The following is a 26,031-nucleotide window of genomic DNA, read 5'->3' as shown; positions in this document are numbered from 1 at the left end:
TGTATCTTTTGACACATAATCTATAACAGGTTGCGACAGGTCACGTGACGCAGCAAGTTTGACACTCCTGGTCTATAATATCAAACTGACATTTTCCTTGTTTTCATCATGCATCTTGGGATGAAGCAGCATGCTAGCTCCGTGTCAGCAAAATTGTTTGCTGTAAAGTAGGTCACTTTGATTTGCTGATGACTCTTCAGAAAGATCCAGAATTAAAAGAGCTGACAAGACAATATTGTCATAAAAGGTAGCAAAGCATCATGATAAGATAGGTTTACCCTTAATGTTGCTTTTTTCCTGTGAACACACTGGCATACGTTAAAAAAAATGAAATTCTGATGCCCGCTGTCTAGAGAAAAATTGGATAAATAATTGGATAAATGTTGGTTGTTCGGGCACCCCAGTGCCTAGCACCTCCCTTGGTTTTGTCTGAACATAGGTTTGCCTTCCTTATTATTTTGATGATGGAAATTAATCTCAGTAAGATCTGAAAGATTACAAATTCTCCATTTCTTGATACAGCCTTGATGTTTGTAACCAGTATGATCATGGAATTGTTCTCCTAAGCATCAATACCCATTTGACTTGTAATCTCAATATAAATAATATTGATAACCAGAGAGACACCAGTACAGGTAGTCCTCGACATACAATCACAATTGAGCCCAAAATTTATGTTGCTAAGTGAGACAGATGTAAAGTGAATTTTGTCCCATGTTACAACTTTTCTTAAGTGAATCACTGCACTAGTTAAGTCAGTAACATGGTTGTTAAGTAAATCTGACTTCATTGTTTGTCGGAAGATGATCACATGACCCTGGGACACCACAACCGTTGTAAATGTGAGTCAATTGCCAAGTGCCTGAATTCTGATCCCGTGACTCTAGGGATGCTACAACGGTCGTAAATGTGAAAAACATTCAACAGGTCATTTTTTTCAATGTCGTAACTTTGAGCGGTCGCTAAATTAACTGTTGTGAGTCCAGGAATACTTGTACGCTTTCAATATGAGGGGAGGAAATCCTCTCAGGTGCCAATTACTCTTACAGGCAATCCTCGACTTAACAACAGATCATTTCGTGTCCGTTCAAAGTTACTACGCCACTGAAAAAAGTGTCTTAACGAACATCTTTCACACCTACGAACATTGCAGCAACCTCATGGTCCACGTGATCAAAATTTGGCCGCTTGGCAACTGACATGTTTATGACGGTTGCAGTGTTCCGGGGTCACATGATCCCTTTTGTAACCTGAACATGCAAAGTCAACGGGGAAGACAGCTTTACTTAACCGTGCTACTAATTTAACAACTGCAGTGATTCACTTAAAGCAACTGTGGCAAGAAAAGTCGTAAAAGTGGGGCAATTTAAGTTCTCACTTATCAACATAAGTTTTGGGCTCAATTGCGGTCATAAGTCCAGGACTACCTATATACTCTTCTTTAAACTCTGAAAACCTGAGCTTGTGCTGTCCCCGCACGATAAGTTACATCTGTGGCAGCTTCTGTTATAATAATAAACTTTTATAAACTTTTTTATTGTCATTGTATGTGTATACACAGTATACACATACAACGAAATTTACGTGACACCCAAAGACCAGGTCCCACACACATAATCCCCAAACACACTCCCACCCACCACAATTCCCCACCCCTAAAACCGCCCAAACATCTACCCAACAGACCACGTAATACTGTCCAACAGTTCACTGATGGTGGCCCTTTAGTTCATTATTAAGTGCAATTATAGTTTATAGGAAGAAATTGTCCTTACTGCCCCACTGTAAGATTTCTCAAGCCTTTCATGGATCTCTTGGTTGGAAATGATGGATGTGAAGGGTGGGTGGGAGTGGCAGATGTGTTGCCTAATTGAGTTAACTAGGTCAGGAAGGGGGGGCGGACAGGACAAGAGAGACAGATGGATAATCAAATCCAGGGCAGACCTCAATTTCATTTCTATTCTTTTGTTCCTCCCTTGAGACCTGCCGCCACCAGCAAAGAAACCATTGTTGTGGTGTTTTTTTAAAGCTTGGGAAATGCATCAAGATTTCTCTGTGCTTCAAAAGGATGTTTAAGGCTACTTGAAAGATGCAGAAAGAGGTGCTTCCTGACACATACACCCACTCAAAAAACAAACAAACAAAAAATCTCTGCTTGTTCCAGGTCTTAGAGCAGTTTTTTTTTTAAAACTGGTCCACACAGCCCTAAAGCCCCACAAGAATTGATGGGGTTTCGTGAGAAATTAAAGTTAACTCAAACGTCGTAGTTTTCCATCACTAGTTGTGCTTCTTGATCAGGGCAATCTGGGATTTCTTAAACAAACAGGCTCTTTGAAAAGTTTGTAGCCCAGAATATACAGTAGGTTGCCCAAAAGGGAGTAACCATTACAGGTGTCATATTTTGCCCTGTAGTATCTAAGTTGTATTTACACTTGTTTTACTTGGCTTTTGGGGAGGGAAGAATTGCAGAGGCTGTCACTCGGTTTAAAAACAACATAGTTGGTTTGTATGTCTTTCAGTCCATCCAACGGAATATAAGTAATACTTGATGAGAAAGGCAGATTTGGGGTGGTTGACCCCTGCTACGTCATCTATCTTCTAAGGATGTTCCCAACTCTGTTCTGTTCCCAACTTTTTATCTTTCCGCATATATTTCTAAACCAAGTCCTGAGTTGGAGCTATTCAACATTTTTATTGCCCAAGAATCCCTGTGAATCCAGGAGAGACCCCAAAAGCAGTCAGGGTTCATATGTTGGGCTAACGCTGAGCCATAAAACAGTTAATCTGAGTTGGCCTTAGCATGCTGCAGAATCTATCTGATTGTGGCTTATGGGTAGCCAGTACTTCAACTAATCATGGTGTGGAACAAACCATGTTTGGGTGAAACTGCAGCATTCCCAATGTTTATTTTTAAGAGCAGAGGCAGGCGGCTGGCCAAGAGCATCACATTGCTCACATGTTGAATTAAATTGTATAATTCATGTAGGACCATTTACCCATCTAGTTCAACGTAGAAGGGTAAAATCTATATTTAACTGGCAGAATTGTCCTAAGTCTTAGTTCCATATTTATTTATTGTTTCAATTTCTAGGAGACCCACATGCCAGGGGTTGTCAGTGGCAGATAGAGATTATTTACTTACTGTCCTTTTAACTGGAGATGTTGACCAAGCATAGCAATTTCCAATGGGGGAAAAAAATCTTGTCTTCATCCACTGAATTTCCATTCTATTTCCTCTTCTCACCCAATAATATAAAGCAGCACAGCCAGTCAGGTTCTGCCACAATCCTCTTAAAAGGATGAAATACCATAATCCTGCCGGATCAGGGCTTCTCAATTGCAGGGACTTGAAACATCTGGGGATAGATTAAAGAAATGCAGAGTCTGGGTTATTTTTATAACTGGGCAAAAGGAGGCACATTTCTTGGCATGCAGCCCTGCTAAGAAAAGCGTCAGCCTCTTTCTCCAGCTCTGCAAAAGGTTGGTTGCATTAATGGCTTTGCTCGCCCATTGAGGTGGTTTTGGTGGAAATCTAGACCTCTGTCTAAAGATACTGTTTACATCTCTAAACCTTGCACGTTGTAACCCATGTCAATATCCAAAGCACCTCCTGGGCCCTCAGTCTTTTTTTCCCCTCTATCCTTCCAACCTAGACACAAACGTTGTATTTTTAGGAGCTTTAATAAATAGAAACATTCTGGAGGAATTTACAAGGAGATTCCCTCAACCAGATCACCGTGTTGTTTTTTTGTAAAGACTGCTAAACATCACGTAGCCACATTGTGAGGACAGTTCCCCAAATCTCAACAGATCAGGTGTTCTTGTCTTGCTCCTTCAATCCCTGGACACTTCTCTGCATGCTGCTGTAAGACTACGCCTTCCTCTTGCCTGAATATCCACTCATAAATTCTGCTGATGTAATTGAAACAATGAAGAACACGGCTTGATTTGTCTACGGAGGTTCTCAGTCATCCAGCTCATGGATTATCTCAAAAGGTGCTTATTCAAGGAGCAGTTGGACTTTGTATCTCCTTGACGTTTCGCTTCTCATCCAGGAGGCTTCCTCCATTCTGAATGGCTTGATTTGCAATATCAAAAAGCCGAGTGATGCTAAATTGCACGCAGGGGACCTTTTTATAGACGCAACACCTTCAAATAAAGAAAATGCCTATCCTGAAATTGGTTTTCCTCCTGCTCCAAGGAACATTGCCTGCCTTGGATGAGCACCAGAAATCTCTTCCGTCAGCATCACGAGAGCCAACCATTGGGGAGCCTTTGCCAGAGGGATCAGATGTGGTTCATCCTCTCTGCCTCCCTCTGAGATCTGCTTCTGGGGGTTTGTTAATGGGGCACTGTTAGCCCTGACACCCGCTGCATCCACATGGCCATGGATGTGACTCATCTGCCACATGTGTTCTGGGCATGCTGCCACTCCTGTGTCCATTCAAGACACCCTTTGCTAATTTATTTTCAGCAATGTATGGCCCATAATAATGAGCTGTCCTGCTGTCAACTCCACTAGACCTTCCCTGTGATGGCTTCGCTCTGGATGCTCTCACTGGGCTACCAAGAGGCTGTGGAACGTTGAAGCCCACCACCGACAACTGCTTTCTGCTGTCTCTGTTTTGACAAAAATGAGCAATCGTTCTTCACAAGATTCAGAAGTGGGTTGAAGCTGAGATGGCAAAAGGTTGGTGAGGATGCAGTGGCAAAAGGCCCATTTCAGACTGCCCTTAATTTTTGTCTTGCTGTAACCTACATCCATGTTAAAATCATGCCAGGGCTCTGATTATATTAATTTATTTTGCCGCCTCGAATGAATAGCATCCATCCTTCCAATCATTTGAAGCATGAACCGCTCTTCAGTTACTGCCCCTTCCCCGGGTTTTTACCGCAGGTCTGCAATTGATTTGCTTCAAAAGCCTTTTGAAACCAGCCCGAAGAGGAGGCGGTGTGTGTGTGTGTGTGTGTGCCTGTGAATATCCTGTTTTCCATTGTGTGATCCGCTTTCCAGTGGTCTGCGGGACTTCCCAGCTTCCCACGCTTTCATTAAATCTCAAGAAAAGACATTGGGAGTGAGACCCCCTCCCATGGGGAGCTTTTTGAGCAACTGCGATACTAGCATCGTTAAGGGGGCGCCCTGTTTGTAAGAGGCTTTTGGGGAACATCTTTTACAGGGGAAATTTCGAAAAGTTCACCCCATTTCTTTGCCTACATATTTTAGTGAGAATTTTGGAAGGCTGGTTGAGTCCAAGTTCATTAAAAATTACTTTGCCTGGCAAAGGAATTGAGATTCATTGCTAGAACGGAGCTTTTAATCCTTTTACACAACTATCTAACTCCAAGAGTTTTCTTCATTTGGCAGCGTTTGAGTTGCTGTTGTATTACATTTATTATGAGCAACCATTCCAGAAAACGGCAATTTTCAATGTCCAGATATATACTTGTACAACACTTGAGCACCAGAATCCACAATTACTATATTACAGATAGTCTTTGACTTATAATAGTTTAGTGACCATTCAAAGTTACAATGACCCTGAAAAAAGTGATTTTTGACACAACAGCACTGAAAAACGTGATTTATGACCGTTGCACCATCCCCAAAGTCACGTGATCAAAATTCAGACACTTGGTAAGTGACTCATAACGATTGCAGCATCCCCGGGGTCATGTGATCACCTTTTGCGACCTAATAAGCAAAGTCAATGGGGAAGTCCGATTCACTTAACAACCATGTTGCTAACTTAACAACTGCAGTGATTCTCTTAACAACCTTGACAAGAAAGGTCATAAAGTGGGGCAAAACTCAACTGTTTTTGGGCTCAATTATGGCCATAGGTTGGAGACTACCTATATTAGCTTTTTATCCTGCCTTTATTACTTTGTAAGTAGCTCAAGGCTGATGGAAGTTGGTAAAGTTTGTAAGTAACTCAACAGAACATCTCCCGGCCTGTGCTCAGAACTAGTGAAGAATGTATCAGAAGCAAAAGCCACGTTCAGTTCCTCCACAGTCTGCCTTCTCCGAGGGTGGCATTTCTCCTTCGCCCCCTCCGCCCACCCCACTTCAGAGATCTGAGTGAGAAATAAGAGCCTCATAGTGTGTGTAACCATGGACACCAGTCTAGCTGGGCACAGCCGTCTCCCAACAAATTAATGGCCTCATTGTCAACCAGCATTGTTCTGCTCAGGACTTACAGAGGCCCCAGTTGACCCCATCACCCAAAATAGCCATTCTGGACTCATCATCGCTTCCTAAAGGGGATGCACCCCAGTCAAGTCTCTGCAGGGCTCAGTTGCCTCTGCTTGGAGCCTTTAGCTGAAAGGAATAAAAGGACCAGCAAGATCCTTCACGATAAAGGCTGATTATCAAGGAGCGATCCAACTTTTGTGGAAAAGCAGACAGGCATTTTGCTCAGCGTTTCAGACCAGACAAGGAAGGAAAGGAGAATTAGGCAGCCAATGAAATTCAGATGATCTCCTGGATGGACGGATGGATGGAAAGGATTGTAGATGGAAAACCCAGTTGAGTTTAGAATCAGAAAGATACAGTTCTGAAGATTGGTCCTTTATTCTATGATGACAAGTTCTGAAAACTGGATGCACACAAATGCACGTGATCTCCAGCTCTATAGGTTTCCAGTTCTTGAGAATTACAAATGTCCCACCCATCCTTTCGTTCATGCAGATTCTCAGGCACCCAGGTCATGGTTGTCCCAAAGATGCTTTTTCAAAAGGCAGCTGGTTTTTGTTTTTCCTTGAAGACATTTTGCTTCTTATCTTGGAAGCTTCTTCAAAACCAAAGAAGCTTCTTGGATGAGAAGCGAAAGGTCTTCAAGAAAGAAAAAGAAAAAAGAAAGAAAGAAAGTCCATTGCTTTTTGGGACACCCATCTTTTCTTTCAGATAAGAACATTTCCTCAAGGTGACTCTATAACCACAGAAACTAATATAACTAATATTATCCAGGTAATGTGTTCAAGCCACTTCATGTTTTCATTCCAGTAACTGCACACTGTCCTCCTTTTCAATTTTGAATGCTGAAGGATTGACATGGCTTTAGGGAGGATCTTGATGGTTTCCTCTGAATCTGTCATTTCAAACCGATTGACAGCTTCACCTAACGTCCTCCAGTCTAGAGGTTTCAAGGGACTGCATCTCCCTAAGACTGAGAATTCGTAACTCAAGACTGCCATGCTGGGGACAGCAGAAGGAGAACATTCTGCTAGTTTTCCACTTCAGTACATCAGTCGGCAAACTTAAAAAAAAAAAAAAACCTGGATGCATTTGAGAGCATCCTGTGGCAACAGCTAAATCATAAAGCACTTTGCAGGGGGAGGTTAAACTGACCCCCCTTTTCTTAGAAAGGTGGGTCTTCTCCTCTCTCTCCCCCAGTTTTTGTTTTAATCTGGCAGAAAAAGTCAGCACGCTGCATTAGTCTCCCCATCAGAGTCTACTTCCTAATTCCGTCATGTTTTTTCTTCCAGTGTCCAGGAAGACAGGACCGGTACCTATGAGAATGCATAAAGAGCAACAAGCCAAGAATTAAAATCCTGTCCTTGTTCCCTATGGCCAATTGCATGAGATGCAATGGTGTTGGAAGGAGGTCTTGGGGACCCAATCCTCAGCCCCTCACTGCTGCAGGCAACTCCTCCTTCCGAGGACGCATCCTCCTTCTCCCCGCTGTGCTGCCCCTCCCTGGCGGGTGGAAGAGACAAAGTCCTCAGTCCGATGGACGCCTTCTATCAGGTAGGTGGAAAGCAGCGGGGTCTAGCAGGTGGCCAGATGAGGCATGGAGGGGTGTCTGTGGCTGGGGATGCCATCTGGGCTCTGAGTGAGTTTCCAAATTCACAGGTGGGCTGTCGGGAGAGAAAAGCCATGTGGGTTTGGAAAGAGGAAGGGCGAGGGCTGCTTCTCTGAAGAGATCCAAGAGGTGAGAGGGGATGTGGATCTGAGTGTGTTGTGCATAATCACAGGTCCTTAAGTGCACATGCTGCACACTCGGTGAGAAAGAAAAGAAAGGAGGAGGAGAAGGAGGAGGAAGGAAGGAAGGAAGGAAGGAAGGAAGGAAGGAAGGAAGGGGAAGGAAGAAGAAAGAAAGAAAGAAAGGAAAGAAAGAAAGAAAGAAAGAAAGAAAGAAAGAAAGAAAGAAAGAAAGAAAGAAAGAAAGAAGAGAAAAGAGGGAGGGAGAGAAAGAAAGAAAGAAAGAAAGAAAGAAAGAAAGAAAGAAAGAAAGAAAGAAAGAAAGAAAAAGAAAGAAAGAAGGAAGGAAGGAAGATTGTGAATTGAGGGAGGGGGAAATTAGATGTCAGCAGCCAGAGGAAAGTGGAGAGTAAAGCAAAAATCTTTTCAAGTTGCTTGTTACATGGGGCAAAGCAAATTAGAGGAATTGCATCTCCACCAGTCTTGGCAGACCAGGGTGGGGCGTGGTTTCTTTTGGTCCCTCTGGGAAGGATATGTTCTTCAAAGGACCCCTCCCTGCCCTAAACAGAATTGCTGCTGGTCTCCCCTCCCCTCCCTTCCCCTCCCGCCCCACCCCAGTCTGCTTCCAAGGAAAAGTAGAACTGGAGCAAAGCTGCTCTTGGGGATCCTTCAGGACTTGCTCTTTGGGGGACATCCGGACAGGTAAGTAGGAGCCCCCCCCTTCTTCAAAGATGGGAGAACATCACCTTCCCACCTTCCTTGTCATTGCCAGCCTTCCTAAAAAAAAAGGAGGGGCACTTCGGAAACCAGAGAGAAAGGAACAAGGGGACAGGGGGTCTTGTTGAAATATAAGCGGAACAATCATCGTTGTTGTTGTTGTTTTTAAAACTATTTTCTACATTTTTTAAAATGCAAAATAGATCATTTCTGCCTGCTTGTTGGGTTAAATCAAAAAAAGGCATGCTGTAGATCTCTCTCTCCTTTTTTTTTGGTAGTCTTAAACCTTAAAGTTTTGCAAAATTTATGGACTTGGAAAAATCAGAAGGATGGTGACAGGGTTTAAAGACTGATATCGGTTTGAGAGATGGGACGGGTTCCGTGTCCCTGAAAGGGATCCGGACCGACATCCCCCAGCATCTTTAAGACAGCAGCCTCTCTAGCAAACAGTAATACAAGAGCACAGATGGGCTGTTTGGGCACAGCTGATGAATGAGGTATTCCATTACTAAAGTGACAGCTTTAATGCAAGTCTCCTCCTTGTCCTTGCAGAAAATTTAGGACGTGGACCCTGTATATTTTACAAAGAGTTGGCTCTCAGAGAGGGAAGGAATGGCACTGAATTTAAATCTATACTAGCTCTGATGCCTACAACGGAATGATAGAATTCCTGTCTTTGTAAACTTCATCCTGGGTTCCTCCCCTCTCTCCTTTCCCCCTTTCCTTTTTCTTTTCTTTTCCTTTCTTTTTTCCTTTTCCCTTTTTCTTTCCTTTTTCCTTCCCTTCCCTTCCCTCCTGCCCTTCCCCTTCCCTCCACAAAGACAGGGTACATAGCCCTTCTTCTCTCCCCCCCCTTCTCCTCCACAACAAAATCCCTGTAAAACAGGGGTATCCATGGTGGGGAGGGACAGATCACAAAATAATCAAGATGCCACCTGCAAGATTCACCCCACCTTTTTCTACATGCCCCTAAAAGGGATGGGCTTGTAATGCACCCCCACCCTCCATAGACATTCTTGTTGTAAGTTAGCCATCTACCAAAAGTCAGACAAAAGAGATGGCTCTCTCTGTCCCATCCCACAGAATTCTCTCAGCTATTATGACTTCACTTTCTGGGTTGATTTTCCTTCTGGGTGACTGAGCAAAGCCAAGCCCTGGGCTGTAAACACTCTTTTCAGGTTGTTGTTTTGTTTTGTTTTTTAAGATTGCTTATGGAGTAGTGCATGTACTCATTTTCAGCTAAAAGAATCTATAAAAGAAATACAAGCACAGTTGAACTCGAGAGAAGCATCCATAGTGTATCGGTGCCCAGGGCTTCACTTTGCCTGCTTCTGTGTAGGATAATAACTCTGAGTGGAACATACAAGGGTGTGCTAGTCACAGAGAAGGCACAAACTGAGTGCCGTCGTCTTGAAATCATGTGGCACTCAAGCTCCATCATACATGCTAAAAGCAATGGGTTCACTAGAGCAGGGGTCTCCAACCTTGGCAACGTTAAGCCTTGTGGACTTCAACTCCCAGAATTCTGGGAATTGAAGTCCACAAGGCTTAAAGTTGGCAAGGTTGGGGACCTCTGCACTATAGCACTCTTCCTTAGGGGCATCTGTTACATTTAGTTAGTTAGTTAGTTAGTTAGTTAGTTTTATATGATTGCTCCACTCACTTGGTGACTGCAGAAGTAAAACCCTAAAGACAAAGACTACAGAAGTAAAACCCTAAAGACAAAGCCTCCACCTTCCTGGTGACAACAATCCAACCAACCACTTGACAAGCTCCATATCACCCTGAGGTCCTCAGGCCCATTGGTAAAACCATGTCTTTGTGGCCTTTCGAAAGAGTATCAAGGTGGAGTCCATCTTATCTCTATGGGGTCTGCAGAATGGAGTCAACAAAGTCAAAATGGTAGAGAGTGACTGGCCCAAAGTTACCCAGCTTGTTTTCATGCCTAAGGTGGGACTAGAACTCATCGTCTCCTGATGATTGGTCCAAATCCCATTGGAGGAAAATTCCACTTAGGGTTAGGGTTAGGTCACCATGAACTCCTAGAGCAAAATGGACGTCACCAACAAATTCGGAGTGCTTAGGTATGGTTAGGAGGGCACTGACTTTTCTAGCCTGCCCTATCTATATTTGCTGGTAAAATACATGGGAAAATCCCATTGGAGGAAAATTCCACTTAGGGTTAGGGTTAGGTCATCATGAACCTTTAGAGAAAAATGGACGTCGCCAACAAATTCGGAGTGCTTGGGTATGGTTAGGAGGGCACTGACTTTTCTAGCCTGCCCTATCTATGTTTACTGGTAAAATACATGGGAAAATCCCATTGGAGGAAAATTCCACTTAGGGTTAGGGTTAGGTCACCATGAACTTCTAGAGCAAAATGGACACCGCCATCAAATTCGGAGTGCTTGGGTATGGTTAGGAGGGCACTGACTTTTCTAGCCTGCCCTATCTATGTTTACTGGTAAAATACATGGGAAAATCCCATTGGAGGAAAATTCCACTTAGGGTTAGGGTTAGGTCACCATGAACCTCTAGAGCAAAATGGACACCGCCAACAAATTCGGAGTGCTTGGGTATGGTTAGGAGGGCACTGACTTTTCTAGCCTGCCCTATCTATGTTTACTGGTAAAATACATGGGAAAATCCCATTGGAGGAAAATTCCACTTAGGGTTAGGGTTAGGTCACCATGAACCTCTAGAGCAAAATGGACACCGCCAACAAATTCGGAATGCTTGGGTATGGTTAGGAGGGCACTGACTTTTCTAGCCTGCCCTATCTATGTTTACTGGTAAAATATATGGGAAAATCCCATTGGAGGAAAATTCCACTTAGGGTTAGGGTTAGGTCACCATGAACCTCTAGAGCAAAATGGACACCGCCATCAAATTCGGAGTGCTTGGGTATGGTTAGGAGGGCACTGACTTTTCTAGCCTGCCCTATCTATGTTTACTGGTAAAATATATGGGAAAATCCCATTGGAGGAAAATTCCACTTAAGGTTAGGGTTAGGTCACCATGAACCTCTAGAGCAAAATGGACACTGCCAACAAACCAGCTTTCAGGCCTAAGGTGGGACTAGACTAGAACTCACAGTCTCCTGGTGATTAGCACAAAGTCTCCAAGCCCACTTTCATGCCTAAGGTGGGACTAGAAGTCACAGTCTCCTGCTTTCTAGGCAAGCACCTTAACCACTAAACCACTGGCCTGCTATCTGCACTGCAATGAATTCCTTAGATAAAGTAGAACAAGTAAAAGTTAGTAGGGATGAGTTTCAAAACATCTGGCTAGGAAGAAGATTTAATCAAGCCTCATATACTTGTCAAATAATTCGTTAGGAAAGTTGTCCCTTATTTTTGCCATTTTCTCAGTGGCTAGTGATAAGATAGAAGTTTTGGGTCAAATACAAAAAAAAAAAAAAAATACCAGTTCTGGAACTGGAGTTGATATACATTTGTTTGTTTGTTTTTCCCCAGATAAAATAAACCAGCTTAGCTGGGTTGCAGAAAAAAAGGAATCCTTTTTTCCCCTCCAGAATTGGAAGAGGTGGTGAACTCACCAAAACAGTGAGCAGCACCTGGATGGAGGCTGGAAAAGGGTGTTTTCCTAAGAAATATCACACACAGCCTCAGCAACAACACCTGGAGGAAAAACAAAGGACGAAGCCACCCGCCATCTCTCTACACTGCCTTCTCTTCTGTCTGCTTCTACCGTCTTTGTCATCCTGCCTCAGTCCTGCCCCCACGCCCACTGACGCCAGTGGAGAAGTCATTGTAAGTCAAACCTGAAGGTGATAAAACTTGGGGACTGAAAACTGGGGAGTTGTAACATCTAAGACAGGGTTCCCCAACCTTCGCAACTTTAAGACATGTGAACCTCAAGTCCCAGGATTCCCCAGCCAGCTATGGGAATTGAACTCCAGACATCTTAAAGTTGCCAAGGTTGAGAAACCTAAGACCATGGGTATCCCAAAGGTGCTTTTTCACAAGGCAACTGGACTTGCTTGTTTTTCTTTGAGGATGTTTCGCTTCTCTTCCAAGCTTCTTCAGCTCTGAAGAAGCTGAAGAAGCTTCTTGGATGAGAAGCGAAACGTCTTCCAAGAAAAACAAGCAAGTCCAGTTGCCTCATGAAAAAACACTTTTGGGACAACCATGACCTGAATGACTGAGAATCTCCATAGACACTAAGAAGATGGGTGCGTCTACAAAATGGCGAAAGCCAAGCCAGTTCTGTGCTGCAGATCTTCTCTGGGTGATTGAGGACATTGATCAGACTAGTGTTTCTCAACTTCAGCAACTTTAAATGTGGAGTTCAACTCCCCAAAATTCCCTAATTGGCAGTCAGGAACCTTCTGGGAAACTCTAGAAGATGAAATCCACCTCTCTTAAAAGTTGCTGAGATTGAACACCCTTGAGTTGGAGAATTGGCTTTCGTGAAAGGTAGTGAGATTTTTTTTCTTCCTGAGAGCACCTTAAAAACAAAAGCCCAATTGTTTGATAAATTAAAAACCCACCGTTTCATAAATTAAATCTAAACTCTTTAAGAAATGAAAAACCAGCAATTTGGTATAGAAAAGCATTCCAAAAATCTGGCTGCATCTTTCAGGGCTTGGGCAAAATGCAGAATTCGCGATTTTGTAGCTAGGTATTTGAGAATTGGCCCTGTGGTTTTTCTTCTGCGTAGGCAAAGAAGCAGTATAAGCAAATTAGAGAGGCCCAGTTTAAGAAATTTAGAATTCCCAGGAGGAAAGTCAGGATTACAGCGTCTCATGTTATCTACTGATCATCTTTGTTTAGGAGTGGTTAATACGTTATGGATACCTTCCATCTGCTGATTCTACTACAGGCCAACTACAGACATGGGAAGATGTGGCAACAGCCCTTCGTATGATGCAGCGTTTTGCTGGCATTGCAGAAACTGGGATTCTAGGTATAACAAAACTGAGAGATATTAGTATCTTGCTTGTTCTCTTTGGAGACCCATGGTTTTGCAGTGGATATCTCTCTCAACCCAAAAATGTGAGGTCAGTCCAATCCCCTGAACTCCAGTGAAAGAAGTTATTGTAGCATCCCTGAGAGATTCAGGCACTAATTGAATATCTTCAGTAATTAAATGTGCCTCCCAGAAATAGTCAAATCATATTAATTCTCAGAAAGATGAGCTACCTAGAACTTGTGATAGCTAGATAAATGAAAATGGAGAGAATGGAAGGTTTGGATTTAGATTTCTTTTTAATGTTCCTTATGTCAATCGGGCGGGGAAGAAAAATAATGAAGTGTGGAAGACCGTTCTTTTTGTGCATTCTCCTGTTGCTCAGTTTTGTTTATTGAAATAAAGATGATTGGAAGGACAGCTTTCAGGATTAATTGCCTGCTGGAAAGAGGTAGCTGCTAAATTAACACAGGGAAGAATTTCTCTGCTCCTAGGCAAAATTGCAAAGGTTTTCTACAGTGGATTCTAAGATGAAAATAAAAAATGAGGGAAACTATCAGGAAAATTTTATCCACATTGCTCTGTTAGGAAATACATATCTTTGCTATCTGTCACTACAGATAGTGTGTGTGTGTGTGTGGGAGGAATATTAATATCTGCTAGAATTAGGGTTCATTTTTCATATACAGTTTAGTTTTCAGAATTTATTTATTAAATTTATATGTCACTGACTGCAGCATCAGTGCATTTCAATACAAAGGAACCTTCAGTGCCATTAGAAATTTAGGGTTAAGCCTGTCTGCTAATATAACTGGCCCCAAAATTACCTGTTTCCAAGAAATTAAGGCAAGGCAATTTGAAAGACATAGGGAAAGGACCGAAAGTTTAAATTTGGCCGTGCATAGAAATGTTCTTTGAACACCATAGAAAAGCAGAATGGATTCAGCAAAATAAAGAGTGGAAAACTGGTATGTCCTAGGACAGGGGTAGGCAACCTTGGCTCTTTTATGACTGGTGGACTTCAGCTCCCAGAATTCCTGAGCCAGCCACGCTGAGGGGACAGGGAGAGGTTTCCAAGCTGAGCCATGCTGGCTCAGGAATTCTGGGAGTTGAAGTCCACGAGTCATAAAAGAGCCAAGGTTGCCTACCCCTGTACTAGGAAAATGTTCCACTTCCTTGCAGAACTGAAGTCGAACTAGTTGACTTTTTCACTGTGAAACATTTCTGGGTGTTTGAATTCTTGCAGATGATGCCACGCTGAGTCTGATCCGGATGCCTCGCTGTGCCTTGCCTGATATTATCCCACACATCCCTCCAAAGCTTTCTTTGAAGGCAAGGACAAGGAAGAAGAGATGGCAGAGGAGAAAAAGTCGGAAGAGACGCAGCGTTGATTCAGTTTGGACTAAAAGAAACATCTCCTGGAAGTAGGTATCCACATGTAGGCTTAAGGCAATGTTTCTCAATGGTGGCAACATTAAGAGGGGTAGACTTCAAACTCCCAGCCTTCCTCAGCCACCCGTCTTAAAATTGCTGAGGCTGAGAAACACTAGTTGGGTGGGAAAATAGACTGAGAAAACAATTGTACCCTGTACAAAGATTCAGTGGCAGGGTTCAGACAATTAGGTTAACTTGGAAATAGGTAGCTGGTGGTTTATTATGGTTAGATGAATCCAGCAATGGAGTCCGCCTGCTAAGTGAACCTGGGCATCGTGTTAAGCCATTATAAAGTCTATTGGTTTGGGGTATGGTGTGTTATCTGAAGCCAGGAATTGTGTTTTATTAAACCTAGTTTAGGATTAGTGTAAATCCATCTTATTTTTCCCATAGGGTGAAGAGCTATCCCCAAAGAGCCCGTCTCAGCCGAGAGACGATGAGAGTATTGATCTATTATGCCCTAAAGGTTTGGAGTGAAGCTATACCATTAACCTTCCATGAGGTTGGCGGCCACAATGCTGACATCTCTGTGGAGTTCCTCCATTTGGATCACCATGACAACTATCCGTTTGATGGACCTGGTGGGATGGTGGCCCATGCTTTCTTTCCTGGAGACCCCCTGAGGGCTGGCACTGTCCATTTTGATGAGGATGAAGAATGGACTTTCCGCTCCCCAGGTAATTTGACTTTCTCACATAGTGGAAGAGTTAAGAACTGTAAACCTGTTCAGGTGTTTGCCTGACTGCATGGAAGGCTCACATTGGATGGAGAATGGCTCCATGCATAGAATCCTGCTCTTGTCTTCTCCTGTCACCCCACTTTTATCTAAAAGTCTGAAGGTCAACTGTACTTGCCTTGCTTTGAATGTGAGTAAACCGTCTGAGTGACTTTAAGGCTGCATGTACTTTTCTCCCCCCATGCTGACCTCTCTATGGGTTCAAGTGAGTGTCCAAAAGGAGCTACAATGAACCTGAGGAGGTGGCTGAACTTGTGACATGGAGGTACGGTAACCATCAAACAAAAAAGCACAGTAAAGTCAACACATACATTCCCTAATGCATTTTCTGATGTGGTTCTCTTATCACAGGGATTTTTCATTGTTCTCTCAAACTTCCAAAGCAGGGCCCCTAATTTCTACCTCAACCAAAAAAGATTATTTTCTTTGACCATCATCATGTCTTTATTCCCACCATTTCATCTTTTTTTTTTTTTTTTGATGGTGCTCTCAGACTTCCACCATAACCCAAGAAAGAAATTGTCTTTCTAATTTCGTGTGGGGAAGGTTTGGTGGAAACCAGTGTTGAAAAACAAAAAGTAAAAATATGGATTTTACAAGACCATGGTTTCCCCAGTTGCAATGTATGGCTGTGAAAGCTGGACCATAAGAAAGGCTGAGCGCCAAAGAATGGAGGCCTTTGAACTATAGTGCTGGAGAAGACTCCTGCGAGTCCCCTGGACTGCAAGGTGATCAAACTGGTCAGTCCTGGAGGAGATCAACCCCGACTGCTCTTTAGAAGGCCAGATCCTGAAGTTGAAACTCAAGTGCTTTGGCCACCTCATGAGAAGGAAGGACTCACTGGAGAAGAGCCTGATGCTGGGAAAGATGAAGGGCAACAGAAGAATGGGACGACAGCGAAGGAGGTGGCTGGATGGAGTCACTGAAGCAGTAGGCATGAGCTTAAATGGACTCCAGAAGATGGTAGAGGTAGGAAGGCCTGGAGAAGTGTTGTCCATGGGGTCGCGGGTCGGACACAACTTCGCAACTAACAACAACATATAAATAAAACTATTATGCTAGTCTGGCCAATTTGACTTTTCCTCTATCCACTAAGCAGGTTGAGATGTTGCCCTGTATCCAAAGATTCACCCTCTGATGCAACCCAGGCCCATCATCTAGGATGGAGACCTAGATTCAACTTTTAGGGCAAATCTAGTTCTCTGCTCTAGAGTACCTGATGGCTGAAGTTTGAGAACTGTAGGGGAGGAGCATCTATGGAGATTCTCAGTCATCCAGGTCAAAGTTGTGTCAAAGGTGCTTTTTCAAAAGGCAACTGGATTTTTTTTGTTTTTCCTTGGTTTCGCCACTCTTCAACAAAGAAACAAAGAATGTCTAGTTGTAGGAGAGGAGCTGTTTTGAGAGGAGGCAGCCGTTATCCATACGTACTTTTCATATCTAATCTGAGCTCTCAAGATGCCATAAACAATTCAACAAAGAGTGGACACATTACTTTGTAGGAAATGATTGGACAGGATGATATTTTTGCTCTCCTTTTGATCCTGTGCTGTGTTATTTGTGATGCCTTCTCTCATTTTGTAGACTCAGTCTGGATCACTCAATCAGTGATTTTCATTGTTTGACAGATGACTTTGGCACCGACCTTTTTGCTGTGGCCATTCATGAATTTGGCCACAGCCTTGGCTTAACACATTCATCTTCCAAGCACTCTATCATGCGTCCATATTACCGGGGACCTGTAGGAGACCCATTGCAATACCAGTTGCACATGGAGGATCATGCTGAAATCCAGAAGCTTTACGGTAAGTGCAACAACCTGGGATCTTAAATAAACAATGCTGGGAGGCGGTCAACCTATTCTCCAAAGCATCTGAAGGCAGAACAAGAAGCAATGGATGGAAACTGTTCAAGGAGAGAATTAGTCTAGAAGTAAGGAGAAATTTCCTAACACTTAGAACAATCAGTGGAATAGCTTGCCTTCAGAAGTTGTGGGTGCTCCAACACTAGAGGTTTTAAGAAGAGATTGGACAACCATTTGTCTGAAATGGTGGATGGTTTAATGCCTCAGCAGGGGGTTGGACTAGAAGACCTCCAAGGTCCCTTCTAACTCTGTCGTTCTGTCTTCTGAGTTAAGACCTTGCCTGAGTCCTGTGGACCAGCCCAACTTTCTCAGCTTTGTCCAGTAGATCCAGTGTACTTCAACAGGCTTGACATCTAAGGGCTCTGTTAAAAACCAGGTTGGAGAAAGCAGATCTTTGCAATTTTTTTTTTTTTTAAAAAAAACTTGTTTAAAATCTTGGTACAATATCTAACTCTGAAGATATTGGTTTTGCATGTCCAACCCATTCTTTAATCTGTAGATCTGAAATAGTGAACAAGAACTGTGTGATTTCCCCCCCCCTTTTTCATTTAAATTCATTATTTTAATATCCTTGATTCATATAATAATTATGTAGTAATATAATAAATAATATTCATACTCATTAGGAGGATTGTTTGCAAAGTCAATCAATCGAGCCTCCCATATTTTCTGTAGAATCACCTTCAAACAGACAGTGGCTCATCACTATAGGTAAACGTGCCACTATCAGTTCTGAAATAGTTCCATCTCAACTTTTAGTGATGGACTGTGTGTTTGTGTGTGTATGCGTGGGTGTGGGTGTATGTCTGTATTTGACCAAGCAGGTTGACGCAGTTCAATAGCTTTCAGTCTAATTTGTATTGGCCTTCTTTTCAACATTTGTCTGGACTGTCTATTCCCATTTTCTGAAATGTATGCCACCAAAATTCTTCTTTTCCCTTAAAAACATTTCCTTTTTTTCCTCTCCTTTTCAAACCAGGGAGTAAAGTTTTTCAGTCCACAGAGAAGCATGATGTAACGACCCCATTGCCAGGCCTTCTCTCCTTATCACAGAATTTCCCTGCAGTCAGGTTAGATGACACTCTTTATACTATATTTGCAAAGGGTAAATCAAGGTCTATTTTTGATAGCCTCTGCATGGATCTGTTGGACGATCCCAACTTTGGCACCTCTGCAACATTAAATATAAGATTCTGTAGAAAGATGTAGATTAGACTCATGCATCAGATTGTCTGACTACGATCTATTGAACAAGCAACAATTATCTGGTTTTAGACAGCATGCTAAGCCCTAAACCAGCCATTATTTAGAAACCACAGTGGTCTTCACATGTACAGTATGCACCACTTCACTGTATCTCCAATATTGTATCTCCAAAATCACGTTAATGCCACTTTCCAATGCCTTGGTAAGGCCATACTTGGAATACTGCATCCAGTTTTGGTCACCATGATGTAAAAAGATGTTGGAGACTCTAGAAAGAGTACAGAGAAGAGCAACAAAGATGATTAGGGGACTGTAGGCTAAAATATATAAGGAACGGTTGCTGGAATTGGGTATGTCTAGTTTAATGAAGAGAAGGACGAGGGTTGACATGATAGCAGTGTTCCAATATCTCAGGGGCTGCCCCAAAGAAGAGGGAGTCAAGCTATTCTCCAAAGCACCTAAAGGCAGGACAAGAAGCAATGGATGGAAGCAACCTAGAACTAAGGAGAAACTTCCTGATAATTAGAACAGTTAATCAGTGGAACAGCCTGCCTCCAGAAGCAGTAAATGCTCCAACACTGGAAGTTTTTAAGAAGAGACTGGACAGCCATTTGTCTGAAATGGTATAGGGTTTTCTGCCTGAGCAGAGGGTTGGACTAGATGACCTCCAAGGTCCCTTCCAACTTTATTATCATTATTATTATTTCACAGTTCGGTGACTGTATGCACTAACATTGCAAAAGTTTGCCTCAAATTTGTTTTACTACTACCAATTTGCAGAGACTAAGAGGTAACAATAAAGTCCTTATATACAGATAAAGCTTTTGCTGTTATTGTTAATATGGTGAATAATTTCAGTCTTTGTCTAATAATGAAGTTTATATTTAAGCAAATGTCACTTCTTAAAGTCAGGGTAGCATATTATGTTAAACTATGACTGGAGAAAACAGGCTATAATCCCAATTTAGCTATGAAACTCACAAAGGCACTTATAAAAGCTGGACGTATGACCATGTTTTGATCTTGATATTTCAGCTTATGATATAAGTAAGGTATTCTGGCCACTGAAGGAGAATTTTGTTTTTCCATCCGTGATGGAAAGCCAAGCCAAGAAATCCAGCACTAAACATATTTTCCCGTGTTGTTCAAAAATGGGGTGAAAATCCGGCCAATGATTCCAAAACAAGCCTGGCTATTAAATCATGGTCTGATGCTGGTTGAACCTGAAGCATTTCCACTTTGAACAAAAGAGGGAACTAGTCAAATTCAGGTGAGATGACTTCTGTCCCTCAGTTTGATTCAGTGTCAGGATAAGGATAATATACATAGGAATATCATATCCATTTATCTTGCCCTGACTTTCCTAGAGGGAAATTCAACGGATATGCTCAAAATCTACTTCATAATAGAACAATACACATTGCTGCATGGGGGTAAAATGTACTTTCATGCTGCTGGCAGATCCTTTTCCATCTCTAATGAAACCAACACAGAGTTTAGGGATTCCACTGGCTGAGTTGTTTCCCCACCCCCACCCCAATTTCCTTGTTGCAGACCAGGAAAAGGATTTCCTGACCGATGTACCTCCAACATCGATGCTGTTGCTCAGATCCGAGGAGAAACGTTCTTTTTCAAAGGTTAGTTACCTTGCAGACAAAGCAGCTGCTTTCTCTCAGGGTGCACAAAAGAGGCTGGAGTGTTATTATTGGATGGGGTATTGGGCGCATGGTCAAGAGATCCAGATTCAGGGTCAGCCCTCCCCTTTTTCTAATCGAGTAGAAATTCCAGTATTAACAGGCAGGGCAAAAACCCTCTATCTTCAATCTCGTCTTCCCTTACTTGCCTTTTTTTAAAAGAAGCCCCAACCATTCCATTTTCTAATTCTCTTCATTGTCTTCTTTCAATTCTTCATTACCCTTTTTGAATGCTCATATTGATAGGCTCATATTCATCCATGTCTACACACACACACACACACACACACACCAAAATATCTGCCAAGAAAGAGGATCACCTTTTAGATGGAAATTAATGTCTCTTTCTTTTTTCTATTCCTGCTCTTGTGGCAGATCAGTACTTCTGGCGCCTGTCCCAAAGCCGGCACCTCTCTTCTCCACAACCAGCTCTGATCACTCGTTTCTGGCGAGGACTTCCTTCTACTCTCCGCAAAGTGGACGCTGTTTATGAGAGACCTGCAGATCATCGCATCCTCTTCTTCAGTGGTGAGGAGATCAGAAGTGCAAAGTGAGCTGGGCAAAGGCAGAAGGATATTCTGTTCCAATAAAACGTGACGTGCTTTAAGCCAATGGCCGTGGCAGATGTACAGAACAAGCAGAATTATTTAATTACTTTAAAGCAACTGGTGTGATTTCAAAGCACAAAATATACACTCGTCCTCTACATAATCAACTGCAGGCCCAGACAGAAACCTGCGGATTAAGAAGTGTGTTAGAAATTTTGTTTATACATAGTGCCACAGATCAAACAAAGTGTACAGTCACCATGTGCTTTACTGCTTAACTGTTTTTAACTGTAACAGGAAACAGGAAACTCTACTTACGACAAAAGAACATAGAGTATATACCATAGATCCAAACTTGTAAACATTGCCATCTACTGCCTGAATACTACTGTAGTTGTTTTCACAAAATTACATTCCATCAATGAATTCCAACAAAGTGATTTGCTGTTTCATCTCATATACAGGTAGTCCTTGACTTACCATTGGTGGCTCACTGTCCTTTTGAAATTAGGACAGACCCCACCCAAAAGGTAGTTATGATCCAGCTGTTTGCAGTGTCCTGTAATCATGTGTCCGTGATTTATAATATTTTTTTCTCAGAAACTGGCATTTTCTTTTGATTTCAGGCAAAAAATACTCTATAGTGAACAATGGACTTGCTTTATGACTGCTGCATTCACTTAACAACTGCCATGGAAAAAGTCATAAAATTGGGCACAATCACCCGCTTAAGGACTATCATGACTTACAATTGTAATTATGGTTGTAAGTTGAGGACAACCTGTTCTCTGTCCAGCATGCTTTTTCTAAAGCCTAGTCAATTGGTACCACTGAAAAGCCCACCAACAAGGGGCTCCAGTGCTGCCTCCCCTTTCAAAACCTTCTAAAAATGAAAATCTTTGCATCAGTGAGAGGTGACACCATCAGTCAATGTGGACTAGGGGCACCATATACCTTTGAACTTGCACTGCCCATTAGCAAATTTTCATGACCATATTCCAATTCATCATCTCAGTTTCAACTATTTGCTGCTCGAAGCCAAAAGATTTAACCGCTCCCTCAACCCCTCCAGATGCTGCCTACATGTCCCATCTCTTTTGAAACAAATGAGCATATTTTCATACTTTAATCTTCCTCAAATTGTGTGTTCTCCAAAAATAGGACTTCAGCCCACAAGGTAAGGCAGAGTCTTCTAAGGCCGTACTGCCAAAAAGCCCATAAGAGCCATGGGGTGAGTTCATCTTCAATTTTTCACCCAAAGGAATGGAAAAGGTCATGATATGTTCAGCAGAAGAACATAAACACGAAAGAAAGGAATATTAGACCATTTATTCATCAGGAATCCCAAACAATAACTTAGAGTTAAGAAGAGTTCTTCTGCTGAACATATCATGACCTTTTCCATTCCTTTGGGTGAAAAATTAAAGGTGAACTCACCCCATGGCTCTTATGGGACACATCACCTCGTGTCTTTCTTCACAAAGACCTCTTTTACAAGCTGGCACGTGGCCAAGATATCCTGTGATGAGCTTAGTAGCTCCTCCTACTGACCTGTTAACATGGGATTTACTGAATAGCTAAACTACATTACCCATAAGCCATCTCTTAAGGAGACAGTGCTTAACCCAATAAATGCCAAACATTCTAACATATAGTTCTCATCTAACTAGCTGATACAGAACACTCTAGCTTGGGAAAAATTCTACAGGTGAAGATGCTACGCTGACAATTTGCTTTGTAACCTTCCTGTTATCTCCCTCTCATTTTTGTTAATTAAAATAAATCAGGCGAGGCCAGGAGCCTGGTAGTATTAAGGGAGATGATTTCAAGTTTCCATTCCATGGGGCAGATAATCCTGAACGAATGGTTTCAATAACAAGCTATTGCTGTTGCTCATACCCTTCTCTCTTTCTCTCTCTCCATTCTTTACTCAAGGACCTCTCTACTGGGTATTTAAAGACAACAGTGTGGAGGAGGGCTACCCTCGCCCAGTCACAGACTTTGGCCTGCCCCAAGGGGGCATCAGCGGTGCTTTCTCCTGGCCTTCAGACCAGAAAACCTATTTCTTCAAGGGAGACCTTTTCTGGTGCTATGATGAGATGACACAGCATATAGAGGACACCTCCCCTCTCCTCCGGGAATCCTGGGAGCAGTTCTCCTCTTCTGTTGACTCTATCTTGAGTGAAAGTGATGGTGAGTTGGCTGTCGTCCATGGGTTGACTCAGATGAGTCCCTGCGTTCCTGTTGATCTGGGTGCTTGGGAATCATGAAATGCCATGGGGTCTCCAGTCTATCCTACCCTTTCAAGAACAATCAGGCCCTTTCGGCTTTTAAATGTCTTATGTAGATTCTCAATCATCCAGGTCACGATTGTCCCAGACTGGGTGCTTTTTCCAAAAGGCAGATGGACTTTCTTGTTTTTTTTCCCCTTTGAAAATGTTTCATTTCTCATCCAAGAAGCTTCTTGAGAATTGAAGAAGCCTCTTGGATGAGAAGCAAAATGTTTTCAAAGGGCGGAGGGGGGGACAAGAAAATCCAGTTGCCTTTTGGAAAAAGCATCTTTGGAACAAGCAGGTCCTTTTGCACAGCTGTAAGAAAGGAAGAATTCATATTGTGTGAAATAAAAGGGTGCATATATGGGTCCCGTGATCAAAATTCAGACACTAGGAAACTGACTCACATTCATGACAGTTGCAGTGTCCCAGGGTCATGGGATCTTTTGCAATCTTCCTCAGTGAGGAAGCCAGATTCATGTAAGATCTGTGTCACTAATTTAACAACTGCGGTGATTCCCCTAACAACTGTGGCAAGAAAGGCTGTAAAATGGGGCAGAATTTACTGAACCGCTCTTTCACATAGCAACAAATGTTAGGCTCAATTGTAGCTGTACGTTGAGGGCTATCTGTACTGCTTCTGCTTCCTCTTCCAAACCATTCTGTACTGTATATTATTCCAGGGACTTTTCTCAGTCTTCTGAAACTCTGCGTCAATCTATTGCTGCTGTCACTTCTCTGTCCTGCTGCAGGAACACTGTATGTTTTTAAGGGCCAACAGTACTGGAAGTTTGGCCAGGACACCCTTCAACTCCAAGATGGATACCCTCGTTCCATTGCCACCGATTGGCTGGATTGCACCACTGAGCCTCTAAGGACAATGCCTACTAGCCCTTCGTTGGGCGTTAGACTTCCACCCAACTTCCGAGGGCCTCAACTGGAGGTTGAGGGACGTGTGTGTTTTTGTGCTGCTTTTTCTGCCATTTCTTCCACCTTGCTCAATATTTTGCCCTGGGCTGTCTTGATCTTGCAAGGACTTGCCTAGAGTGGATGAGGAATATTGACCTTGGGTTGCCCTATGTATTTCTCTATGACCTTGATTTGAGGCACTATCTCGGAGGATCACACTGCACATCTGCAGCTGGACAAAGAGAGCCCTCCTGATGAAACTGAAAGTGACAAGCCCTTGAGGTGCAGGCTGAGGTTGCCCATCCTTCAAGGTGTGGCGGCTTCACTTTGCTAGAATGGAAGAGCAGCAAAGGCCTCCACACGGACCCATCGGAACTTGTGCTTCAAATAGCAACCTTTCTGTAAAATGTTCATAGGGAAAGTCAAGATGTCAAGACTTGCGCGTGGATTGGATTTAAGTGAGGGAGAGGTGCGCATACTCAGCCTCACTCTCTCTTCCCAGATTCCATCTTATTCCAATGGCAGGACAAAAGTCGAGACAATTGGAGATGAGCTGGGTGCAGAAGGACAATCTTGGCACAAGAAAAGCGAGCACTCCGCAAAGCCAGAGCTGCAAATGCTGAATTAACACCGTCTACATTTCTTTGTTCAGTATGTGGCAGAACATTCCGTGCTAACATCGGTCTTATTAGCCACCTACGGACACATCGTTGATGACCCATAACACACAAGATGTCAAGGTCTTCATCGAAATCGATGGACGAACAACAACATTTGTGTAAAATAACAAGGAGCTGGAAGATGGACACTAAGGGAATCGGAACGTCCAATCACAAGACAAAAAAAAAAAGCTTTCATAGACTCTAGGAGGTGGAAAATAAGGAGCTCTTTTGTTAAAGAAGGAACCAAAGATAGGTCAATTCTTTTTATGTTGTAAAAGTTCTCCCTAGGCCAAAGATGGTCTGGTGAAACATGTTTAGTGAGATCTGATTTGCTGTTCCGGGAAGGAAGCAGTGAGTCTTCCCCCCTCCACCCCCCTTTTTTTAAAAGCAGGAAAGAGTTGCCGCTTTTGATAATGACTCCTTCAGGATGCAATCTTGCTTGTCAGGGCCTGTCAGCTAATCAAATGGCTTCACTGTAGCCTATGATGATTGAAAGATGATGAATGCCTGCAGGGTGGATAAGAGCATGGCTTTTGTTGTTTAAAGCAGGCATGACAGATGGAGCCAGATCCAACCTACCAGGCAACTTTTGACAGATCATAGACTTGAATGGCAACTTAACATATCGGAGACTAGACAAGTTTCGGTCCTTGCTTCCGGCAAAAAAGATAGACTCCCTGTGGGACATCTGCTTCCCTTGCTACTCATCTTCCTTGTCCCACCCAGGGTGATGGGGGTATTCCCTGGTTTCCAGGTGGGGAGAAAGACACAAAATCAGAGGTCATGGGAAAAGGAGGAAAGTTATTAAAGCCAGCATGAAATCATATAACTTTAGGTGTTCTTTGATCGATTGCATGCTGTTCCTGGAGATGAAAAACCCCCATTGTTATGTTTACACAACACATCTAACCTGACAGGTGTGTTCAAACAAAACGTGGTTAGGATTAAGGCAGCTGGTGGATCAAACCCAGCCTCTTTAGTGAGTTTGTGATTCAATCTATTATGTGAAAACAGGAAAAGTATAATTCCGTAAAAGTTATGGTTCAAGGGCTCGAATACAGCTAATGAGGCAAGCAAGGAAGTAAAGCTATCATTAGATGGTAAGAATCAGCACATTTCGTGTAAGGTTGGGTTTGTA

General features: G+C 42.8%; 1 protein-coding gene across 6 annotated transcripts; it reads left to right on the top strand.

Annotated features, from left to right (window-relative positions):
- The first annotated feature begins 850 nt into the window (after nt 1–850).
- LOC120313985 (matrix metalloproteinase-17-like) lies at nt 851–25,717 on the top strand. 6 transcript variants are annotated; one of them, XM_039356552.1, is made up of 12 exons: nt 851–4,690; nt 7,486–7,747; nt 12,174–12,411; nt 13,435–13,567; nt 14,817–14,994; nt 15,398–15,681; nt 17,366–17,542; nt 18,581–18,671; nt 20,362–20,444; nt 20,877–21,029; nt 22,985–23,242; nt 24,006–25,717. In XM_039356552.1, the coding sequence occupies exons 2-12, from the start codon at nt 7,584–7,586 to the stop codon at nt 24,365–24,367; spliced, it is 2,121 nt and encodes a 706-aa protein (XP_039212486.1). In that variant the 5' UTR covers nt 851–4,690; nt 7,486–7,583; the 3' UTR covers nt 24,368–25,717. The 6 variants fall into 6 exon arrangements, with proteins under 6 accessions (XP_039212486.1, XP_039212487.1, XP_039212488.1 ...); XM_039356556.1 differs by lacking the exon at nt 851–4,690 and adding an exon at nt 8,917–9,135 and having other exon boundaries at nt 7,735–7,747; nt 12,115–12,411; XM_039356553.1 differs by lacking the exon at nt 851–4,690 and having other exon boundaries at nt 7,338–7,747; nt 24,075–25,717.
- The last annotated feature ends 314 nt before the right edge of the window (nt 25,718–26,031 follow it).

Source organism: Crotalus tigris, unplaced genomic scaffold (assembly GCF_016545835.1).
Source record: "Crotalus tigris isolate CLP2741 ecotype Arizona unplaced genomic scaffold, ASM1654583v1 scf7180000018825.4774228, whole genome shotgun sequence".
Taxonomy (NCBI): domain Eukaryota; kingdom Metazoa; phylum Chordata; class Lepidosauria; order Squamata; family Viperidae; genus Crotalus; species Crotalus tigris.
This window is presented reverse-complemented; position numbering and strand designations above follow the sequence as displayed.